Source organism: Argopecten irradians, chromosome 7, assembly GCF_041381155.1.
Source record: "Argopecten irradians isolate NY chromosome 7, Ai_NY, whole genome shotgun sequence".
NCBI classification, from domain to species: domain Eukaryota; kingdom Metazoa; phylum Mollusca; class Bivalvia; order Pectinida; family Pectinidae; genus Argopecten; species Argopecten irradians.
Window position 1 is genome coordinate 23,157,925 of NC_091140.1, and position 20,010 is coordinate 23,177,934.

The 20,010-nt window shown below is 36.5% G+C and overlaps 2 protein-coding genes across 3 annotated transcripts; one reads left to right on the forward strand and one right to left on the reverse strand.

The window, feature by feature from the left end:
* Positions 1 to 944: 944 nt before the first annotated feature.
* Positions 945 to 10,801, reverse strand: LOC138326871 (titin homolog). The gene is made up of 6 exons (XM_069272859.1): positions 10,197 to 10,801; positions 7,478 to 7,599; positions 6,019 to 6,131; positions 5,493 to 5,675; positions 4,286 to 4,397; positions 945 to 3,582 (listed from the first exon to the last, which is right to left on the reverse strand). The coding sequence occupies exons 1-6, from the start codon at positions 10,613 to 10,615 to the stop codon at positions 2,027 to 2,029; spliced, it is 2,505 nt and encodes an 834-aa protein (XP_069128960.1). The 5' UTR covers positions 10,616 to 10,801; the 3' UTR covers positions 945 to 2,026.
* A 2,698-nt stretch (positions 10,802 to 13,499) lies between these two features.
* On the forward strand, positions 13,500 to 20,010 carry LOC138327891 (tripartite motif-containing protein 2-like). 2 transcript variants are annotated; one of them, XM_069274341.1, is made up of 2 exons: positions 13,500 to 13,637; positions 16,737 to 20,010. In XM_069274341.1, the coding sequence occupies exon 2, from the start codon at positions 16,753 to 16,755 to the stop codon at positions 18,433 to 18,435; it is 1,683 nt and encodes a 560-aa protein (XP_069130442.1). In that variant the 5' UTR covers positions 13,500 to 13,637; positions 16,737 to 16,752; the 3' UTR covers positions 18,436 to 20,010. The 2 variants fall into 2 exon arrangements, with proteins under 2 accessions (XP_069130442.1, XP_069130441.1); XM_069274340.1 differs by lacking the exon at positions 13,500 to 13,637 and adding an exon at positions 14,396 to 14,509.

Sequence of the window (20,010 nt, forward strand, 5' to 3'; positions counted from 1 at the left end):
ATAATTTTAAAACGAAAATCGTAAGTGCACACGAAATAAATAAGGGGAATAACTCTTCTAAACATATTTTAGATAGTAAGGGAGATCACTCCTCTGACATTGTGAATTAAAAAAATAAACCATGGCTTCTGTTTAGAGAAAACTCTATTTAATAACTTTTTAATCTGACCTTGGCACAAGAAGCCTGAGAGTCAGAGGCATCTGTCTTCTGTCAAAATGTCCATGTTAAGTAACTTGGATTAACTGATTAGTAAATCAGCTTATGGTAGGTTATGATTTTACTGTAGACACCTGACATAACTGCACAAAATCCTAACTCCTCTGCAATAACGATAGTTGTAGGTAATTGTTTCCTTTGCCCTTCCAAGTAAGTATGGAAGTAATAGAAATTCAAAATTTCCACTCTGGGAAACTTTTATTTCCAATAATTTTGCTTTTCCCATTAAAAATTTCATTCCATATTGTAGTAAATAGGTTACAATACAAAGAGTCACAACATGACATACTTCAGTCTCCCCAAACGCAACACCACATATACGGAAGGTCAGTATATAGCAAATGAAAACGGCCTTGGGAATACAGTAGGTTACAGGTAAATTACCATGGCTGTTAATTGGTCGTTAACGTTTTCAGGAGGAAAAGGTTCGGTGAGTTTCTTACTCAATAATTTCAGGGGTCTTTATCTTTTCTATTGGGAGAACACTACATTGCATCTTGAAATATAAATTATTTAGAGAGTTGTTCTTTGTTTGGAAAATATTTCGATACAATTGGGAAAATACAGCTAATATTCTCTAGGGGAAGGGGCATTTATTCGGCCCCAAATCTACCTAAAAAAGACACTGGTACATCGATAAATATCATCGTTATGGTAAATTACGAACCATGTATAAAATCGGTGAGTTTGTTAACTGCAACTTGATATAAAGCCACAAATACATAGATGATTTGGATGTAGTTTATTCTCATGGTTATATAAACTTGAGATAACAGGGAACAAAATTAGAATTTGACTTTGAGTCAAGTGATGATGTCGACTTTTGAGCCCACCAAAGACATCATGAAAGAATAGAACAACATTTACCGACCCTACTAGCTGGTATCCACTTAGACTGGATTACCTGCCTTAGTATCAATTCTCTCCGCTAGGCTGCACTCATAGATATAATTTGTGTTATCGGAGCGATGCCAAACGGAGAGTAGAAAAACTACAGCAGGCAATCCAGTTTAGTATCACTGGATTGCACAGCGTTTATATGTTATCGATGAAAACACAAGTAGAATTATGAAGCACAATTGTCGTCACTTTCAATAGAAGAAAATCAAAAATGTCACCAAACTTCAATAGAAGCTAGATGACTATCATGTATCCATAATCCTAACGGACACCAATATCTTTCAATATCACAGTCCAACAAACGGAATGGACAATTCACACATAACACTGTGATACATTAAAACAAAGCAGGACATAAACTCACTGTGACACACATGGTACATTGATATAAAGAAATCACTTAAAATAACGTCCATTTGTTAATGTTGCATAAAAGAAAAAAAGAAAGGAAAATAACCAGACATGTATTCAATTGATGTCTAAAATCTGTATCTTAGGAGGAAAGACAGAGAAAAGAAATTGATCCTCAAGGAGACAAGAGCATGGCCTAAATTTACATGTAATCCGTACGTATACAAAACAACAAGCGTTTCATCTTGGCTTAGGTAATTTCCAATATGATATTCTCGAAAGTCACCTCATTCCTTAGCGTCTATATCGTTTGATACTGCTACTGCTACCCCATGTGAATACACAAATTTAACACATCACTGTTTCGACGATTGGTCGAGCATACTGTGACAGCCTTCTGAGGATTTGCGTACATGATTACATGAATTCCATCTCCGAACGAGTTCAACAATTTTATTATAATCGCTCATACCTCTGGTAGCAATCTATTGAATATCTTCCAAAACTTGAAGATTTTAGCTTTAGATGCATCATCACAAGACTAGAAGTTAGCTTCCGTCACATCAGTTCCATTTCGTACACCGCCTGATGCTGCACATTCTCAGTTGCTACAGGTTTTTTGTTCCGTCGGGGCGTTCGGATCCCCAGATACTTTCTTGTCGAGTCGTATCTGCTTGTCCTCTTGCTCCTGTCTGGTACAGATTTTTGCGGCTTTTTCTGCGTGGTATTCTCCTCTTCCTGTGCACCATCGTCTTCATTCTCATCTTCTCCGTCGTCATCATCTAACTCACAATCGGTAAGTTCGATGTCACCCTCGGTCCCATTTGGAAGCACATCTTCCAAAGTTTCCTCGGTATTGTCTATTAAACACGTGCGGTCGGTCTTCCCCACAGGAATGATATTACTTGTTTTACCATCGAATTCGTCCTCTTCTGGTAACAAATACGGTTTTGGATTTACGTCTGCCTGCTCCGTTGGCGCGCTTTTTAACTGTTCAGGATAATGCCTTTCAGTAAAGAGTCGCTCTTGGTCCATACTTCTCAGGATTGTGGAATTAGCGCTTCGTAAATATTCAATAAATTCCTCTTCACTGTCATCTCCTGATGATTCCGAAAATTTCGTTGTTTGCTTCGACTTTTTACGACGTCTTGAATGGACCTCCTGTGAATAGGTGTCGACTTCGGGTTGCTGAGACATATACGTGATATCCTCGCCTGCTCTGTATCGTTCATCCTCCTCATCCGACGAATCCAGGTTTCGATTAAAATGCCCTTTCCTACTTGCAGGTCTTTCAACATTCTCGTGCTGAAAGTCACCATTTGTCAAAGTTTGTTTACGTCTGTTTACACTCGACGTCCGCTTTTTTGTCTTCTTTTTTACTTTCTTTGTCCTGGGAGTTTTTGAAATTTCAACGATTTGCTCTTCATCTTCATCTCTATGCCTGGAGTAACCTTTCAGAAGCAATGTTTCCATGTTGTTTTCGAACTCTTGACTATTTTTCGGATCGTTTGAATGATCTAAATTTGCAGCACGTATTCTTTGATTCAAGACATCTTTGTCTTGCTCCCAGTTCATCCTCTGTCTATTCGCTGTATTCTTGATAGCCTTAGAGTCAATAACCTGTGATTCGTCAACTTCCTCACGCTCGTTCATGTCTAGTATTTCATCTTCATCGTCATACATCTTTACTGGAGCTTTGGCATTCAGCTTCACCTTAGAAACGGACGCATTTCTTGGAGCAGCCTCCCGATGCACGTGAACGTTGGTGCCGAGAAGTCCAACTTTGTCAGTAGCTTTACTTGGAGATACGTTTGCTTTAACGTCATCCGTCAAATTGTCTGCCACCTCATCGGACGTATCTATGGACCCAGCACACACACTGGTATCGATGCCTTCGTTTTTCATTTTACTTTTAGCGATGTGCGAGAGTAAGTTTTGTAGAGTTGTCGTTTCATGTTCATCAATGGTTTCTTCCATTGGTCTGTTGTCCTTTTTATCGTATTTCTTTATACATATATATTTATGACTTTCATGCTCGACTCCTCGTTTGGGGTCAAGTGATGCCGTGCCTGCTTCTGCTGGCTTTGTGCGGAACACTTCGGTACGTCTGTTAGCTACAAAATAAAAAAAATCTTTATTACATTGGATAAAACAATATCTTAGAAACTTACTGAACACATAAGTATTTTTGACGCTTAAAAATACTTGTTAGTACTAGTCATATAGCTAAGTCCATATATTCGCAGTTTAGCTCTTTGAAGTTTTATTCAGCATATCTAGAAGAAATGCCACCGAAAGATGTCTTCTGACTGAAGAATACAGTAAAAAGGAATTGTTTGCGGCGTGGAAATTTTCGCTGATTTGTTTTTATTAATTAAATTATATTTTAACGAAAATATCCACGCGCAAACTATCAACAAGTAAGTTATTTTTAAAAGTTACAAATTATACTCGTGTCTTTCATAACTTTTAAAAGATAACCCACTCGCTTGGAAAAAATTCCATATCCAACAACCACTCGTTGTGTAACCTCTATTTACACTAGAGTAACAGGATTTAAGGTATCTCTTGGAAACATTTAATCAGAACTCGCGATTAGTGTTACGTAAATAATATGAGATTAAAATGCGAAAGATATTCTCGATAATTTAAAGTTTTGTAACAGTCCAATATTTCTTTCCTGATTGTGTGTTGATTTACAACGGCTAACCTATATGGAAAGCCGAAAGATGGCTGGACATTTCGGACTACTCGTATAATATACCATACTAACTATTTATCAGGTGTATGATATTTCATACACACTCATATAGTTACCTGCAAAAAGCTTCTCCCTTTGACTTGCAGTTCCTCCCATAGAACCGTGAAGCCGGAGTTCCTCCGTACTAAGGTCAAGGACATAATCCATATACTGGAAATGTCTATGTGCCTGGAACAGAGTCATCACGATGTAAAAATAACAAAACTAGTAGTTCATAATATAATAACGGTAGTCCTAGGCCAGGACGGTGGTCATCTCAAAGCGTATCACTTTGCAAATGAATTCCAGAGATTTGCCGGGAAATTTAACAAGATAATATATATATGAAGATAACTGCTTTTTAATGAATTTAGGTCAGATACTGTAGGTCAGTTGTATACATTTTTGTGTTATGTATAGAAAAGCCGAAGTAAGTTAAACTTGCACCATACGGTAAGTCCTTTTAGGAATCGCCAATAGTTCGTTTGCCATACTGGTATTTGTTTCTACGTTTGAGGCGAGAAAAGGAAACGAAATCGGATTGGGAGATGCAATCATTTTACAATCATGTTCAATATTGGATTTCTCAAACGTTTTGTCCTTCTTCATTAATCATAATGGTGTAAGAAAAATAATCAAGAATATTATAAGGAAATCGTATTGAGTCGAATAAGACAATATATGTTAAGATGGTACAACTAAACACCACTGTATTAAAAGGTAATTGTTCAGTAATGTAAACCTGCTTTCTTTCGCTGCTACTAAATTTCGCGATTTCCGCTGCAAGGCATCTTTTTGCGGAGATTATGTTTCGCGGATTTGCAATTGAATAAAAATAAGTTTGAATTCATTTGTGCAAGAATTGTTGAAGATATCAATTCGTAGAGATAAGCCTTTGCGAATTTGCCTTGATCGCGAAATTCGCTGAAATAAATCGCTCGTGAAAGGAAGCTGATTTACAGTATATCATCTGCTAGAAAAGCAATTAACACTCTGTTCCGTGGGCTCGATAACATTAATATGTACATGTATTGTTATAATTGTGTAAACATATCAAGAACCCATGAGTATTTCTTTATCGAGTGTTTGTTTCGCTTTTGAATCAACGTTACTGTTAGACAACTTTCAATTATTACGCTCGGATATGTACATATCGATAATAAGTAGTAATGGTTTCAATATCTCATAACCATGTACAATCAGTTCTCGAGATCATATTTATTGACTTCTTTATCTAATTCTCTGTACTAAACGATACTTGTTTAAACATTGAGAACACCATACCTGTAGAATACCCGTCTGTATGGCCCACACAGGTAAACACATAATACAACAAATCACATTTTCAACTGACAAGAAATTGTCTCTCTCTTCTCCATCAGTGATGATGAGTTTGGCGCCCACCGCCTTGCAATTGGCGCCAGTGACGCGCGAGCACCAGTTCTGCACGCAACCGTTCAGATCCATCTGGGGATAGTTTGAACAGAAACATAAGCCATAAAGCGCATTTTAAAACTGTTTAAATAACAGAATTTAAATTACTACTGTTTCGCAGTGATGTTGATTGCTAATAAAGGAAACATCGGTTTAAACATATTTTTTCAAATAATTGAACTTAAATCATAGGACTTCATCACAATTACATTGCGTGAAATAGGAGGTCAGATTTATGACTTATCCATCGCCCTGGCTTGGTCTATTTAATTAGCATTTGATATATAAACACGGACGAAAGAAAGAAATTAATGGAATTGGCAGATGGAAAACTTACATGGGTATATTGTAATTTCAGGAATCAACCTATACTTACCTCTATACAGCATTTCTTCCCATTGTCCATAGCACTGACTGACCTGACGAAAGCGTGGTATAACTGGTCCCGTATACAGCCCTTCTTAGGGTCAAATACTATTAGACAGGGAGCTGTAAAGAGCAAGGGTTTGAAGAAAAACGTCTGTGCATTCATATGTTACCAGAATTCTCTAATATTCAGGATAGGCATTGATTGTTGCGTCATGTTTTTGTGAGCGTACGAGATGGAAACGACGTAAGTTTAGCGCACAAAACTATGACTGAACAATCATATCTATCATCATTAAGATAAATATCAATTGAGATAAGTCTGTAATGTGTAAAGATTAAGAAAACCCAAGCAAGATATGTGCATATAGCTTGAATGATCTGTGTTCTGAAATCAGCATCCCCTTATAAATGAATTAAAATGATAATCAAAGCCTAATTATATTTACAAATGTATATACTTGAATTTTGAAATTTTGCTTATTATTTACCATAAAATTGCTATTAAAAGTAGAAATAAAAATGGTAAAATGTAATTTATGTTATGCTTCTACTGATGATAATTAGGTTGGAGTTCTTAGAACAGTTAAAAAGAGATATTCAGTGGATCCTATCAAACACCATATTGGGAGTATGCCATTATGTCGAATTGGCCAGCAACTCACTCCATGTCAAACTATTTTTATTTTAAACAATCGTATTGTTCATGAATATGTTACATGTATAATGGTGTAATCGTTCAAACTGGTTTAAGATTTGCGGTTACTTTACGTGAGATCTCGAATTCATTCCAATAATTAGAACCATTGAGATACAGTACATAGGACTTATGCATTGGAATGTTGGCACGGATTCTGGAATCAGTCTTTGCACATTTTACTTAAAGTTTAATCCATGTGACTGCATTATGACGTGTATATGCGGATTAAAATGTGATTAGACAACTTAAGATCTCACCAAACCCGACTTTTACTCTAGTCAGCGTTTAAAATCTATCCAAGGTCAAATGTATTGCCCTAAGGTAATTTGCATAAATTGTTATGGTACCACGAGGAAATTCACCAATGATCTTTAAACTCTTCACACCGAGCTTCTGACCATATGGCAGAGAATGTACCAATGTCCGATTATTCTTATACCGGTATCTAACATTTAGACGTTCATACAAATACAACTTTAACCTCAGATACGTAGAAAAACACCATTTCTTTAACCGCCTCGAAAAGAAAACGTTATCATGTTTAAAAAATGAAGACTGAAGACCTTGTTCTTATAGTCAAGAATACACATTTGTATTTTTGCTTCATATCCTCCTTCGGGAAGAACTTTGGTGTTTGAATTTTGATGTTGAAATTACAGCAGAATAAGTATTTTATTTATATATAGATTCACAATGTTTCTGTTCTCGATTTACATTTGTTAGCACCTTCAATATGATAACATGTAAATGGAAACTTTAGTGTACTCACCTCTTTGGCTTTTACCAAATTTCCCTTCCTTTTTGACGAGCGTTACACCAAATACGGATACCCGTTCTGTTAACCATTGTCGTACCCTTTCTAACTCCATTACATTTTCAACGGTCAACACCCTATAATGACAAGCGCTCCATTTAAAGTAAAAAGGGCATTGTATACTGTGATTATTGTCAATGGCTGTAGTATTATGAAATTGAATGTAAAGTCATGTTTTATTTTATCATCTGAACAAAAAATTACAGATAAATTACAATAATGCAATGTATTTCAAAACGCCAATCTGTATTACTTATCAATTAATAAATTACTCTTTACCTTTCTTAATGCCTTCCAACAAAAGTGAAACAACGAAAAATGCCATTGAGTGAAGTGTAACTATTCTGTCGATGCTTCACGAAACTAAAATGAACTGAAAGCTATCAGACATATTTAAAAGGCACCTTACAATGCGAAATACAAATTACCATGACATGGAAAAAGTAAAAAATTCTAATATCACATCTATCGCTGTATTTGTAACTAAAGAATGTCTCAGCAACAAAGTATCGGAGAGGCACACAAGTTATGTTCATCAGGAAGGGGTGCAAGAACAGGTTTCCTGGGTGTGTCGAATACTTTCGGAAGCCTCAGTTGATATGCCAACGATTGAAGTGTCGTCTTGCTTCAATACTATAGTACAAATGGGATTAGGGGAAATGTCGATTAATTTTGTGCAATTGCTATTATTATGTAATGTTCGCATAATTCACCCTGTATAGCAGAACAAGGACTATAGGACACTTTTAGCTTATTTCTGCCATACACTGGTCAGCTTATTGAAGTATGAAGGCAATGGGACGTGCAATGATAATGATTTGGCGGTGTTTATTGACGTATGAAGGCAATGGGGCGTGCAATGATAATGATGTGGCGGTGTTTATTGACGTATGAAGGCAATGGGACGTGCAATGATAATGATTTGGTGGTGTTTATTGACGTATGAAGGCAATGAAACGTGCAATGATAATGATTTGGTGGTGTTTATTGACGTATGAAGGCAATGAAACGTGCAATGATAATGATTTGGTGGTGTTTATTGACGTATGAAGGCAATGAAACGTGCAATGATAATGATTTGGTGGTGTTTATTGACGTATGAAGGCAATGGGACGTGCAATAATAATGATGCGGCGGTGTTTATTGACGTATGAAGGCAATGGGACGTGCAATGATAATGATTTGGCGGTGTTTATTGACGTATGAAGGCAATGAAACGTGCAATGATAATGATTTGGTGGTGTTTATTGACGTATGAAGGCAATGAAACGTGCAATGATAATGATTTGGTGGTGTTTATTGACGTATGAAGGCAATGGGACGTGCAATGATAATGATTTGGTGGTGTTTATTGACGTATATGAAGGCAATGAAACGTGCAATGATAATGATTTGGTGGTGTTTATTGACGTATGAAGGCAATGGGAAGTGCAATGATAATGGTTTGGTGGTGTTTATTGACGTATGAAGGCAATGGGGCGTGCAATAATAATGATGTGGCGGTGTTTATTGACGTATGAAGGCAATGAAACGTGCAATGATAATGATTTGGTGGTGTTTATTGAAGTATGAAGGCAATGAGACGTGCAATGATAATGATTTGGTGGGGTTTATTGAAGTATGAAGGCAATGGGACGTGCAATGATAATGATTTGGTGGTGTTTATTGACGTATGAAGGCAATGAAACGTGCAATGATAATGATTTGGTGGTGTTTATTGACGTATGAAGGCAATGAAACGTGCAATGATAATGATTTGGTGGTGTTTATTGACGTATGAAGGCAATGGGACGTGCAATGATAATGATTTGGTGGTGTTTATTGACGTATGAAGGCAATGAAACGTGCAATGATAATGATTTGGTGGTGTTTATTGACGTATGAAGGCAATGAAACGTGCAATGATAATGATGTGGCGGTGTTTATTGACGTATGAAGGCAATGGGGCGCGCAATGATAATGATTTGGTGGTGTTCATTGACGTATAAAGGCAATGGGACGTGCAATGATAATGATTTGGTGGTGTTTATTGACGTATGAAGGCAATGAAACGTGCAATGATAATGATTTGGTGGTGTTTATTGAAGTATGAAGGCAATGAAACGTGCAATGATAATGATGTGGCGGTGTTTATTGACGTATGAAGGCAATGGGGCGCGCAATGATAATGATTTGGTGGTGTTCATTGACGTATAAAGGCAATGGGACGTGCAATGATAATGATTTGGTGGTGTTTATTGACGTATGAAGGCAATGAAACGTGCAATGATAATGATTTGGTGGTGTTTATTGACGTATGAAGGCAATGAAACGTGCAATGATAATGATTTGGTGGTGTTTATTGACGTATAAAGGCAATGGGACGTGCAATGATAATGATTTGGTGGTGTTTATTGACGTATGAAGGCAATGAAACGTGCAATGATAATGATTTGATGGGGTTTATTGAAGTATGAAAGCAATGGGACGTGCAATGATTTATGATTTGGTGAGCCTTTTGGTAGCAAAAAGACAGTGAAATACCATTTGAAGAGTTTTATGACAGCATAAGGCCAATATGTAGGACAGTGGGGAAAGTTTTATGAGTTTTATGGTAGAATAAGGGAAATGATAGCCAAGTGAGATAGGATAGTGAAATATAATTTGGGTTTCAAAATGTACTTGTATAGTTTACCATGATTTTCCGTTCTCGGACACATCACCAAACGTTGGCTTCATCATCCGGGTTGCATGGAAAAACACATTAACCTCTTCGGGGTCATAGGTTATGACCCCATCTGTTTCCAAGTGAAATAGGTCGTTTAGGACCCTTGGATCGTATATAAAGTCTTCCCAGGGTAGAATGGTAATGCCACTATCTACGTTACTCTCCTTCATAAACCTTGATGGGTTAGACTGGCCATTTTTCATCTTTGACTTTGTCGGCTCCTTCGTGACAGCAAAGCTATTTCTCATTCCGGAGTTTTGGGATCCAGTAACAGACATGGTCCGGGGAACACATAGATAGGTATCCGTGACGAGTTGTGCTCCAGGGAGGGATCCTGAACTTTCCGGATAATGACGGGAAGATCCATTCGGTCGGGAAGTCGCCATATTTAATCCTTTTCATTCAGAAAAAACCCGTGTATGGAATTAATTCTCGAAACAATTCAGAATTGTTTCGGATGAAAAACCATTTTCAGTGTTTCTTCAGAGTTCCATTTTTGACGAATCCCTCACAAATGTCACATTTTCGGATAATAGGACACTGAAATATACTAATTAATTAGTCCATGTGAACTGAACAAGACTGGTCCACCTTGGTCCGCCAAGATCCATGGCCGGGTCATTTATGGAGAATTAAAATGGCTAATGCTGAGGATTACAGGACCGGTAAACAATTAATCTATAACCGGCTAGTCGACACTGTTTCACACCTGCCAAAACCTATACTTGTAGCTAGACATTTAACTTCATGTCGGCAGTAGCTGGACTTGTATTTCATTGCGGCAAATCACTCATTCTCTCAATTTTAATCTTAGTATAGATCTCTGATAGCCACTGTAACCATTCTGTACCAAAAATAAGAAATTCAGTGAAATTAGGAAAGTTGATGTCCAAACAAGTTTGAACTGTTCCTGTTATTAAATAGTTCGGTCACTTTTTAAACCTTTGGACAAATACTAATGTTCCGTAAATAAACTTCTGAACTAAAATACAAACAGATAATAAATACGTGACAGGGGATGTTATAGTTTGAATAGGGTAGGTATACATAATTGGGTCTAATGATTGAGTGATATACATATGTTTGGGTAGTAATTCAAACACGAACAACTCACCTTTAGTCTAGTTGTATCAGCAGAATAGTAGTTTTAACTATACTTATTTATACGCTGGCGTTTGATTAAAAATGAAACCTACTTTTACAAAAATTGTCCGTCCTTTATCAAATCACATTTAAGATTGCACCATTCGATACTGTAGATGTTCGTGTTTTACTGGCAATCTTATATTGCAATTTTCGTGGCTGAAATACAAATGTACACGAATTTTACGTCTGTATGTTGTCATTTATATAACAATAATTCATCAGAATACGTTTACAGTAATCAATGAAATGTTATAATTTTCTGACAAATATCGATACATAATACTATCAGCATCATTTGTAAAAGATTTACTAAGTAGATTGGGTGTTGGGTATGTATGGCAATATGAAGATATTTATATACCTTATTATGTTAGTTACTTGATTCAAACTAGACTGCATGATGTATTTAAACATGAATCTAGGGATAAAAATAGATTTGTTTGCTTTTTAAAAAAAGATATTTTGTGTTTGCTTTTGTTTCGCATCTGTATTACACGTGTATATGTATGTTTAAATTGCTAGTGAGCCAAAATAACTTAAAAGTAATATTTCAGTGCCTAAACCTCCACACTTGCCTGAATCTTGTAAATAACTAAAGATACATGTGCTGTGTCTGTAGGACCACACCCACAATCGTCTTGTTGAATTTTTTCAGTGATAGACATGTGATTTAACATAATATTTTAATGTCATGTGTTCATATCTGCCTTTGATGATATCCTTCAGTTTTTCTCCGGGTACTTCGGTTGATTGGTTGAAAAGATTAACGTCCTATTAACTCCTAGTGTCTCATGACTGTGTAGCCGGTGTGTTGCGTGTGTGAAATATGTGCGGGTTTTTTTTATTTTTTTTTATTTTTTTTTTGGGGGGGGGGTTGAAAGAGAGAGACTGTGGTGCGTTCGTGTTGTGACTCTCTGTAATATTGTAACTCTTACTCTTTTTATTGTGAAAGCGTGCCGAAATAGACACAGGAAAACATTTATCAAAGTTCTACCAAAACCTAGAACATCTAATGAAACAGAGATCCTAGTATTCTGTATTTGTATTTCAGTTAAAATGATAACGTGTTCTTATTATGTTTAGAAATCCTTGTCGATTATGTACAAAGAAAAGTAAAATGTATGCTAACATGTACAAATAACATTTTGTGATATTGCACTATTAGTCTCCGTTAATTATGAAAACCTAATCTCTTATGATTTAATTGTTTTTCATAACAAAAAGGACATATTAAACTATATACTCAATGTGTTGAAATATATAAAAGATGCATTTTAGTATAGTAATATCAGTAAATGTATTCACATAAAATTAGACCATCAGCAACAGAAAGTTATTAGTTTTATATCTAATTGCATTTTAAAGTTATATGTGCCGTAACTGGCCGAAAATTTTGACATGTTAATTTTTCTTCAATTATCCATTTAAAACCATAAGTTTTAATGAATAAAGCTGTGAAAATGACTCAAATGGACAGACAGACATATATGATGTCTTATAAACGTAAGTTAGAACAGATAGGTTATGCACTGTGAAATTCTTGTTTTTTAAGCCTTATACATGTTTTGATGAAAACATACCTTCAGAAATCACTTTAAAATTATTCATAATACTGTCCAAATGTGAAATGAAATTGTAGACAACAATATGCTTCATGGTCTGACCATATGTACTAGCTCATTTCACTACACTGAAAATGTTAATATAATGATTTTTGGCAGTACTGCCAAAAATCATTTTCAGCTCTTATTTGTACATGTAAATTAAAACCTGTGGATTGAAAGTATTGTAATTCTCAAAATGTTGGTAACTTTTGGTGTTGAATAACATATTAAAAGCTCGTCTTGATTCGTGAGTATGAAAAATACGGCACATATAACTTTAAGGGTTGAACGTTTCAAGGGAGGCAACACGAATCCATTTTAGAAGTTTTTTTACTCGTTATTCTTCCTACCGTATGATTTACGTTTTATCGTGTACTTTAAACAGACCCCCTCTTGATATATATACATGTGTTATAGTGAGGAGCGGTACTGTGATAATACCTGTATCGATTGTACAGGTAAAATGAAGGCTCTATATACTTATATACATTATCCTCCAAGTACAGGTCGAAACATGTCCATTAAAGCGTACGTATGTGTGTATTATTGCACGCCCTCTGTCGATTCTCCATTTTACTGCCAAGGCGTGTGTTTATATATTGATAGATTCTACATATTATTGTCATTTTAACGGAATCACCTGTAATTAGTGAACCAGGTATGTATTTTCAGGTGTAATTTGTACCTGTGTGAGATCATAATTTGTGAGGCTGTGTTTGATCACGTGAGATGCCGAGTTATGTATGCATGTTCAAAATTCACGATTATTAATGCTAACAATACACACAGAACCATTGTCATATCATATGTGGTGTAAGTTCATTGTATACGGGAAGATAATTATAACCTTCATAGGCAAATATGTAAATTTTGGTGTATGCCCTTCGACCTTTCACCCCAATTGACCTCATCTATCGATCGATTGCCTTGCCCAGTCAGCCGTGTTAGATCAATATTATGTATCCAGGAATGACTAAGGTTCTATTTGAAAGGTTTGGTATGACAAAGACAGCTCATGAATATTCATGTAGGGGTGTAAATTTATATTGTTGGTGAGGCCGCGGGGGCTTTTGACATTATCTTAATTGAATTTAAAATCCGGTATATAATTTACTGCAGTGTAACTTAATTAATTAGAATTTAACCAACTACAATGTTAGTGTCGAATAAAATGCAGAATTAGTATTTTAAAAATGTTTGAGATATTTTTAGGTATTTAAAATATATATTAGATATGAGTTGTATCGTTGGTTCTCAATAATATGTAAATTACCCATATACCCACACACCCCTCACTGTGATAAGGCTGTCACCCACGTGTCCCCGCCCCTGTAGCCATAACAAGGTCCGAATTGTTTACATCCCGACTATTTACAAAATAAAGTACGTACGTTAATAAATATATACACCCGATCACGTGTTCATTTCACGATGTCCAATATATATTGGTAAATTTTCAATATCTATTCAGTTTTAAAGTGACATACGCAAGGAAAAACACTTTCAGCATTTTCAGACAATTTTCAAAAGGTAAGGCGAACATTAATCCTTAAGATATATAATAGTTGTATCTTTTGGTGTTCATTGTGAATGGTAGTACAAATGGTTCGATTATCTGTGTCAAATTTAACAATAAGAATGAGTCATTAAGGATAAAACTGAAATGTCAGTTTCACCTGCACGTTGAATCATTTAGACTAAATACATAGAATAGCTGATCGAGTATAGCTTGTCAATGAATTTAAAGTCAGAGACAGATGGCACTGTCGTTCACTTCATAGGACCACCGTTACAAGATAACGGGATTTGTAAACAAAGGGCCTCTCACAGACACTTGTGACTTAATTTTTATCTGATACTTGATTTTTCAGCTATTAACAAAAAAAAGATGGAAAATCTATTTTATATGTTATTACGTTCAATTTAAAGTGTCTACGTCCCCGACATATTTATTGGCACGGCGCCACCTTTGTCTGTCGGTCTCTGAGTCAACTACAGTTATCGATTTAGTTTCATTGTTCCATTCTAATCATGCTCTATATTTGGTTCGAGTGACCTTTTTTTATCAAAACTGCGCATTTGTCTGGTCTTAACTAAACAGTTCTGATGTGGCCCTAGTCTTTAGCTTATTGACGAAAACGTACGTATTACCCTCAACAACTGAGGTGTTTAAGATTCCTATCAGCTTCCCAATCAAAGAGTCTTTGTTTAAATTAATATTGTAAAAACATAAGAAAATATACAAGTATATATTTCGGGAAATACAGATAAAGGCTTCATTAAAGTTATCTTCGTCTGTAAAATTTGATATGATTTGTGAATGATCTATGTAAATAAATCGATAACTAGAATTGAAATGCATTGTTTAGTTTAATATTACATTCTGCTTTATTAATACTATATACACCCGAAATCAGAATCGAAACGATTAAATATGACGAACACTTCCAAAAGGACAGGAACACCATTAGTGTCTGCATAGTGTCGTTCTCAGTGAACAACAATATGAAATTAGTGAACAACAATATGAAATTATTATAAGTTCTGCTTTTGTTTGTCAAATTGTTGTCCAAACTGAAAATTTTCTTTTGAAAAACCTGAAATATAAACATGTACTATACGCCTCTAATAATTTCATGAACTGGCAAAGACTTCTTAAATGTACTTTTCTGGCAAAATTTTCCCATCTACTATATGATTGAAGTTTAATAAAATACATAAAATCAAGTAACTGGGAAGTACTTTTCTTCAATAAAAAAATTCTGGCAATGCCTTCACTTCCTATATATATATACTCTATAAAATAGGTGTAGGTGTCTTTAAAACAGCTAAACTTCCTCAATGGATTTTTTTTCTAGAAAAAAAGTACCTAATAATGACGGGACTTCCTCGATGTACCAAACTTAAATTAAGAACGATTCTTGAATTTCTTATTTTCGGATAATTTATAGTAAGCATTGAACCGAAAAGTAAAGACAACACCTGAACTCTTTGATTGGTGCCGAATTCTCAACCAAGGACTCTGCTTCTTAAATACGTATAGACCCCGTGATGATTTGTATAGACTCATCAATGACTAAATGTATTCCTTCACATGGACTGGACTAGTCACTGCAACAACGTAGATAACAGGCTTTGGAATGGTTCCAACATCCACGTGATTACGTATAAAGCTGTTTAGGGTGTTATGTTTATGGTGCACTACCTGAACCGAATTATTGGTAAATAAAGTCATGACTTGCCAACATAATGTGTTGTATTGTAGTGGCTGTCAGCGTGAGGGATGATGGGAGTATAGCTAGGTAGGCTAGTACTAATTGATTGGTCGGTTTAATTACTTGAAACCAAAACTATTAAAAAGTTAGTGAAAAGAGACAATTTATTCAGAATATGGGTACAATTTACTCTTTTGAATTGTCCCCCCCCCCCCCCCCCGCTTTTTTCATCTATCATTTTCCTGCGAAACCAATTCGTATACCTTTTTTAACGATCAAAGTTACAAAAATTCATTTCATGACCAGGAAACACGCCATTGTTACTTGAAGAATGAAGTTAATGTAATTATGGCTACTCATCCTTTATATAAGTTTATGAGCTGTTATTTTCCTATATGAATTTATTACGCACCCTTAATTTTTTTAAACATTTAACAATGATCACAGGAGGAAAGTTCTTGAAATACATATTTACTATATGATTGACGATCACTTCAGAATTGTTTCCGCACGTGACTGATACCCATCTTTGTCCCTTTTAGGTACCACTGTTCCAATATGGCGACCGCTGCGGATAGCGCAGACGCCGGGGATATGACGAAGAGAAGCCTCATTGTGGACGAGGCTGCATTTGAAGAACAGTTCCTTCGCTGCCACATATGTAACGAACGGTTTGACCAATCGGAGCGTCATCCAAAATCTCTGCCATGTAACCATACATTCTGTCTACCATGCCTCAAACAGGTCTTTGACCATAACCAACAGAACCAGCGGAGATCGGTGGCGTGGCTAGACGAAAACTTCGAGGGGGTCCTTAAATGTCCAGAATGCAGAGTCGAAATCTTCTTGAGTCGAAGTGAAATTGATGCACTCCCCAGAGATCATCGTGTCATTCAAATGATGGATTTCCTATCAACAGTGCAGGCAAAATCTCAGAATGTCTGTTCAAAACACGAGAATCAGCCTCTGAACTTTTTCTGTAAAGACTGTCTGATTCCAGTGTGTCGCGACTGTACCGTGCTAGACCACAAAGAACAGCAAGGCCACAACATCGTGGACGTTTCAGAAGCCCTGAATGAGAGCTCAGGGGATTTCGATGTTATTGAAAAGAAAAGCAAAGACTTACTCAGTAAAATGAAAGGTCGAACAGATTCCCTTGCAAATGCTTCCAAACAGCTGGATCTGCAGGAACGACAGTTAAAAAGCTCCATCAAGGACACTTTTATTGAGTATCGTCTGCTGCTGGAGAGGCGACAGGAAGCTCTGGTCAGGATTCTGCGCGAGTCTGTCCAGGAACAGAAACTAAAGATTAATACACGTTTTGTTGACATTTGTACGCAGGGGTCAGACCTCCAAAAACTTTACGACACTTTCAAAACAGCGCGAGCGAGTAACGATATTCGACAACTCTTCACTGTACAACAACAGATGAAGGAAAAAGAGACAGAATTCACATGCACGGCCGAGGCAAACGACGACGAAATATTCATCGGTTGCAAATTTAACAATCCAAGTGAATTAGGATTTTTGTCAGAAATGAGTGGGCTTGGTGAGGTTGTGACCGAGCAAAATTTTGACCTAAAGAACCCGGTGCCCGCTCATCAACTGGTGCTGCTTGAAAGTTGGGAGCGCCCACAATACTACGCAGATGAAGGTGATGTACCGGAAGTAGAAGAAACAGAGGAAGGGGAAACATCTTCGTCTAGCTCATCTCGGCCGACTTCATCGAGGGTAGCATCGTCCAGAGGAACTAGGGTTAGCACGTCAAGAGGTGTTCGAGTTCCTTCTAGGACTCCGGACAGTTCAAATTCATCAGTTCTGGCGAGATTAACGCGCCGTAACTTGCAGTCCTCGATACTCGATCCTCCCGGCGTCGATGTGGATGAATACGTCCAACCATTGGACAATGATGAAGAGAGACATGCGCGGGAAGCCCTTGCATCAACATATCTCATGAGGATCGCTAATCGTCTCAATGAGAGCGCCGAAGAAATGGCCGAAGCTCTGAGACAAGGGGAAGAGTCGACGACTGGCACCACAACTGAGGAGGAAGAAAGTAGTCCAACGTCGCGTCATACTTCCGGTTCCAGTCGAGGAGGGTCGTCATCTCGTGCTTCAAGGTCGCCACAGAGTGGAGTCCGAGTTGTCAGACATCCAACACCACCAATTGCAACTACGCATGCGACTACCAGGGATCATGGGTCACATGGTTACAGCTCCAACAGATACAATAACAATTGACATTTTGTGAGAACAAATGCTATTTGAAATACGCAAAAGTAACTTTTTTCACATTAAGAGATTATGCTTGATGGAAACTATATGAAACCAGCTTTGATAATGATTATTTTGGCACATATTGTTATAACATATGAGATACGGTCATTATACATGTATATACCAAATGTCATTGAAATAATGTTCATAAAGAATCGAGCATACACTACGTCACCAAATCATATACATGTATTTGTTCTATAGCAAACATCAGAACGAAGCATTTAAATCTATCAAACACCTGATAGATACATATGTTGATTTTCCCCACTGGACTGGTATGTTTTTCAATGTTGTTAAATATAGACGTGTGCAATGGGCGTGTGGTTCTGGTAGGTTAGGGGGGTTCTAGAGATGGAAGTAAGTTTTGTTTTTACCTTTTAATGAGTTTAATTCTTTGCGAGCTAGTTTTTCTTCTGCGGAGATACTGTGTATTTCCTATTACAGTTGTGATCAGAGCACTACGAGTAAACCTGAAATTAAACCACCATGGAGATGCCTGCGTATAACAGGTTATAATATAGCTATCAATAAACAGAGTCATGTAAGTGGTAAACCAATAACTAACTAATCAACCATTGCATTACTGTGATAGATACGTGTATATACATTGTATATTGGTAGGTAGAATCTGATAGGACTGCGTTTTAAATAACCACAACGTATGGTCCAGACATTTTTATTTAGTAAGTGTGGGTTGGTGATAAAAGGTATAATGTTGAAGATTTGGTTTCCATGGTATGTCACGGTTTGTGAAGGCGTACATCATGACACTAAACGTATAGCCATACGATTACGAATTTCTTAAATATAAATGTAAAATGTTAAGGGAACTGTGGATTTGGTCAGTGTTTGGTGGTATTATTGTTTCTTCATGAATACAGAATAATTATTTGATGCTAGAATAATTCATTTTTTCTTGAAACGAGCGTTTTCATTAGCTTAAAAATTTACTTCATCAGCCCATAAAGGAAAAAATGGCGTCGCCATTTGTAACATCGCTGCTGATTGTCTGAGATAACAGTGTAATGATTTCATAGAAAAAGAGAAGAGATTATCAGCTTTAACTAAGGGAGAGTTCCGTACTGAATTGTCTTGGCTAGCGAAGTTGGTGAAATGGTGACAACTGAAAATTGACTCGACTAGCTCTTTAATACCCGTCACTAATTTGAGCTTATACTACAGTTTAAGGGCATTTGTTAGATTTTTGTTGTGCCGGAGTCGTTATATACTTAATTTCAATGTAATCATAGGGACTTGACATCGATTTACACCCAACGATATATAAACTTTGAAGTAATTATATTTATATGCGGCCTGTGGGGTGTGAATCTGTGCCAAAACCCTATGAACGTAATGATAAGCCTGCTGGTAGTAAAAGTCCAAACACAGATCTCAATGAATGTAATACTACTGCAGGTAGTAAAAGTTGAGACTATTGTTAAAGTATATGGTTTATTGGTCGGATAGCGATGCCTTTTTATATGGCTTGTTTGTTGGATATGATGCATTAAATAGTTTCATAAGTTGTTTACAGTT

Coding starts and splice junctions, on each gene's coding strand:
- LOC138326871 (XM_069272859.1), bottom strand. CDS start 10,615: ATGGCGACTTCCCGACCGAATGGATCTTCCCGTCATTATCCGGAAAGT. Junction 4,398..5,492: donor TACAGACGGGTATTCTACAG/GTATGGTGTTCT, acceptor ACTCTGTTCCAG/GCACATAGACATTTCCAGTA. Junction 3,583..4,285: donor AAGGGAGAAGCTTTTTGCAG/GTAACTATATGA, acceptor TTTATTTTGTAG/CTAACAGACGTACCGAAGTG.
- LOC138327891 (XM_069274341.1), top strand. CDS start 16,753: ATGGCGACCGCTGCGGATAGCGCAGACGCCGGGGATATGACGAAGAGA.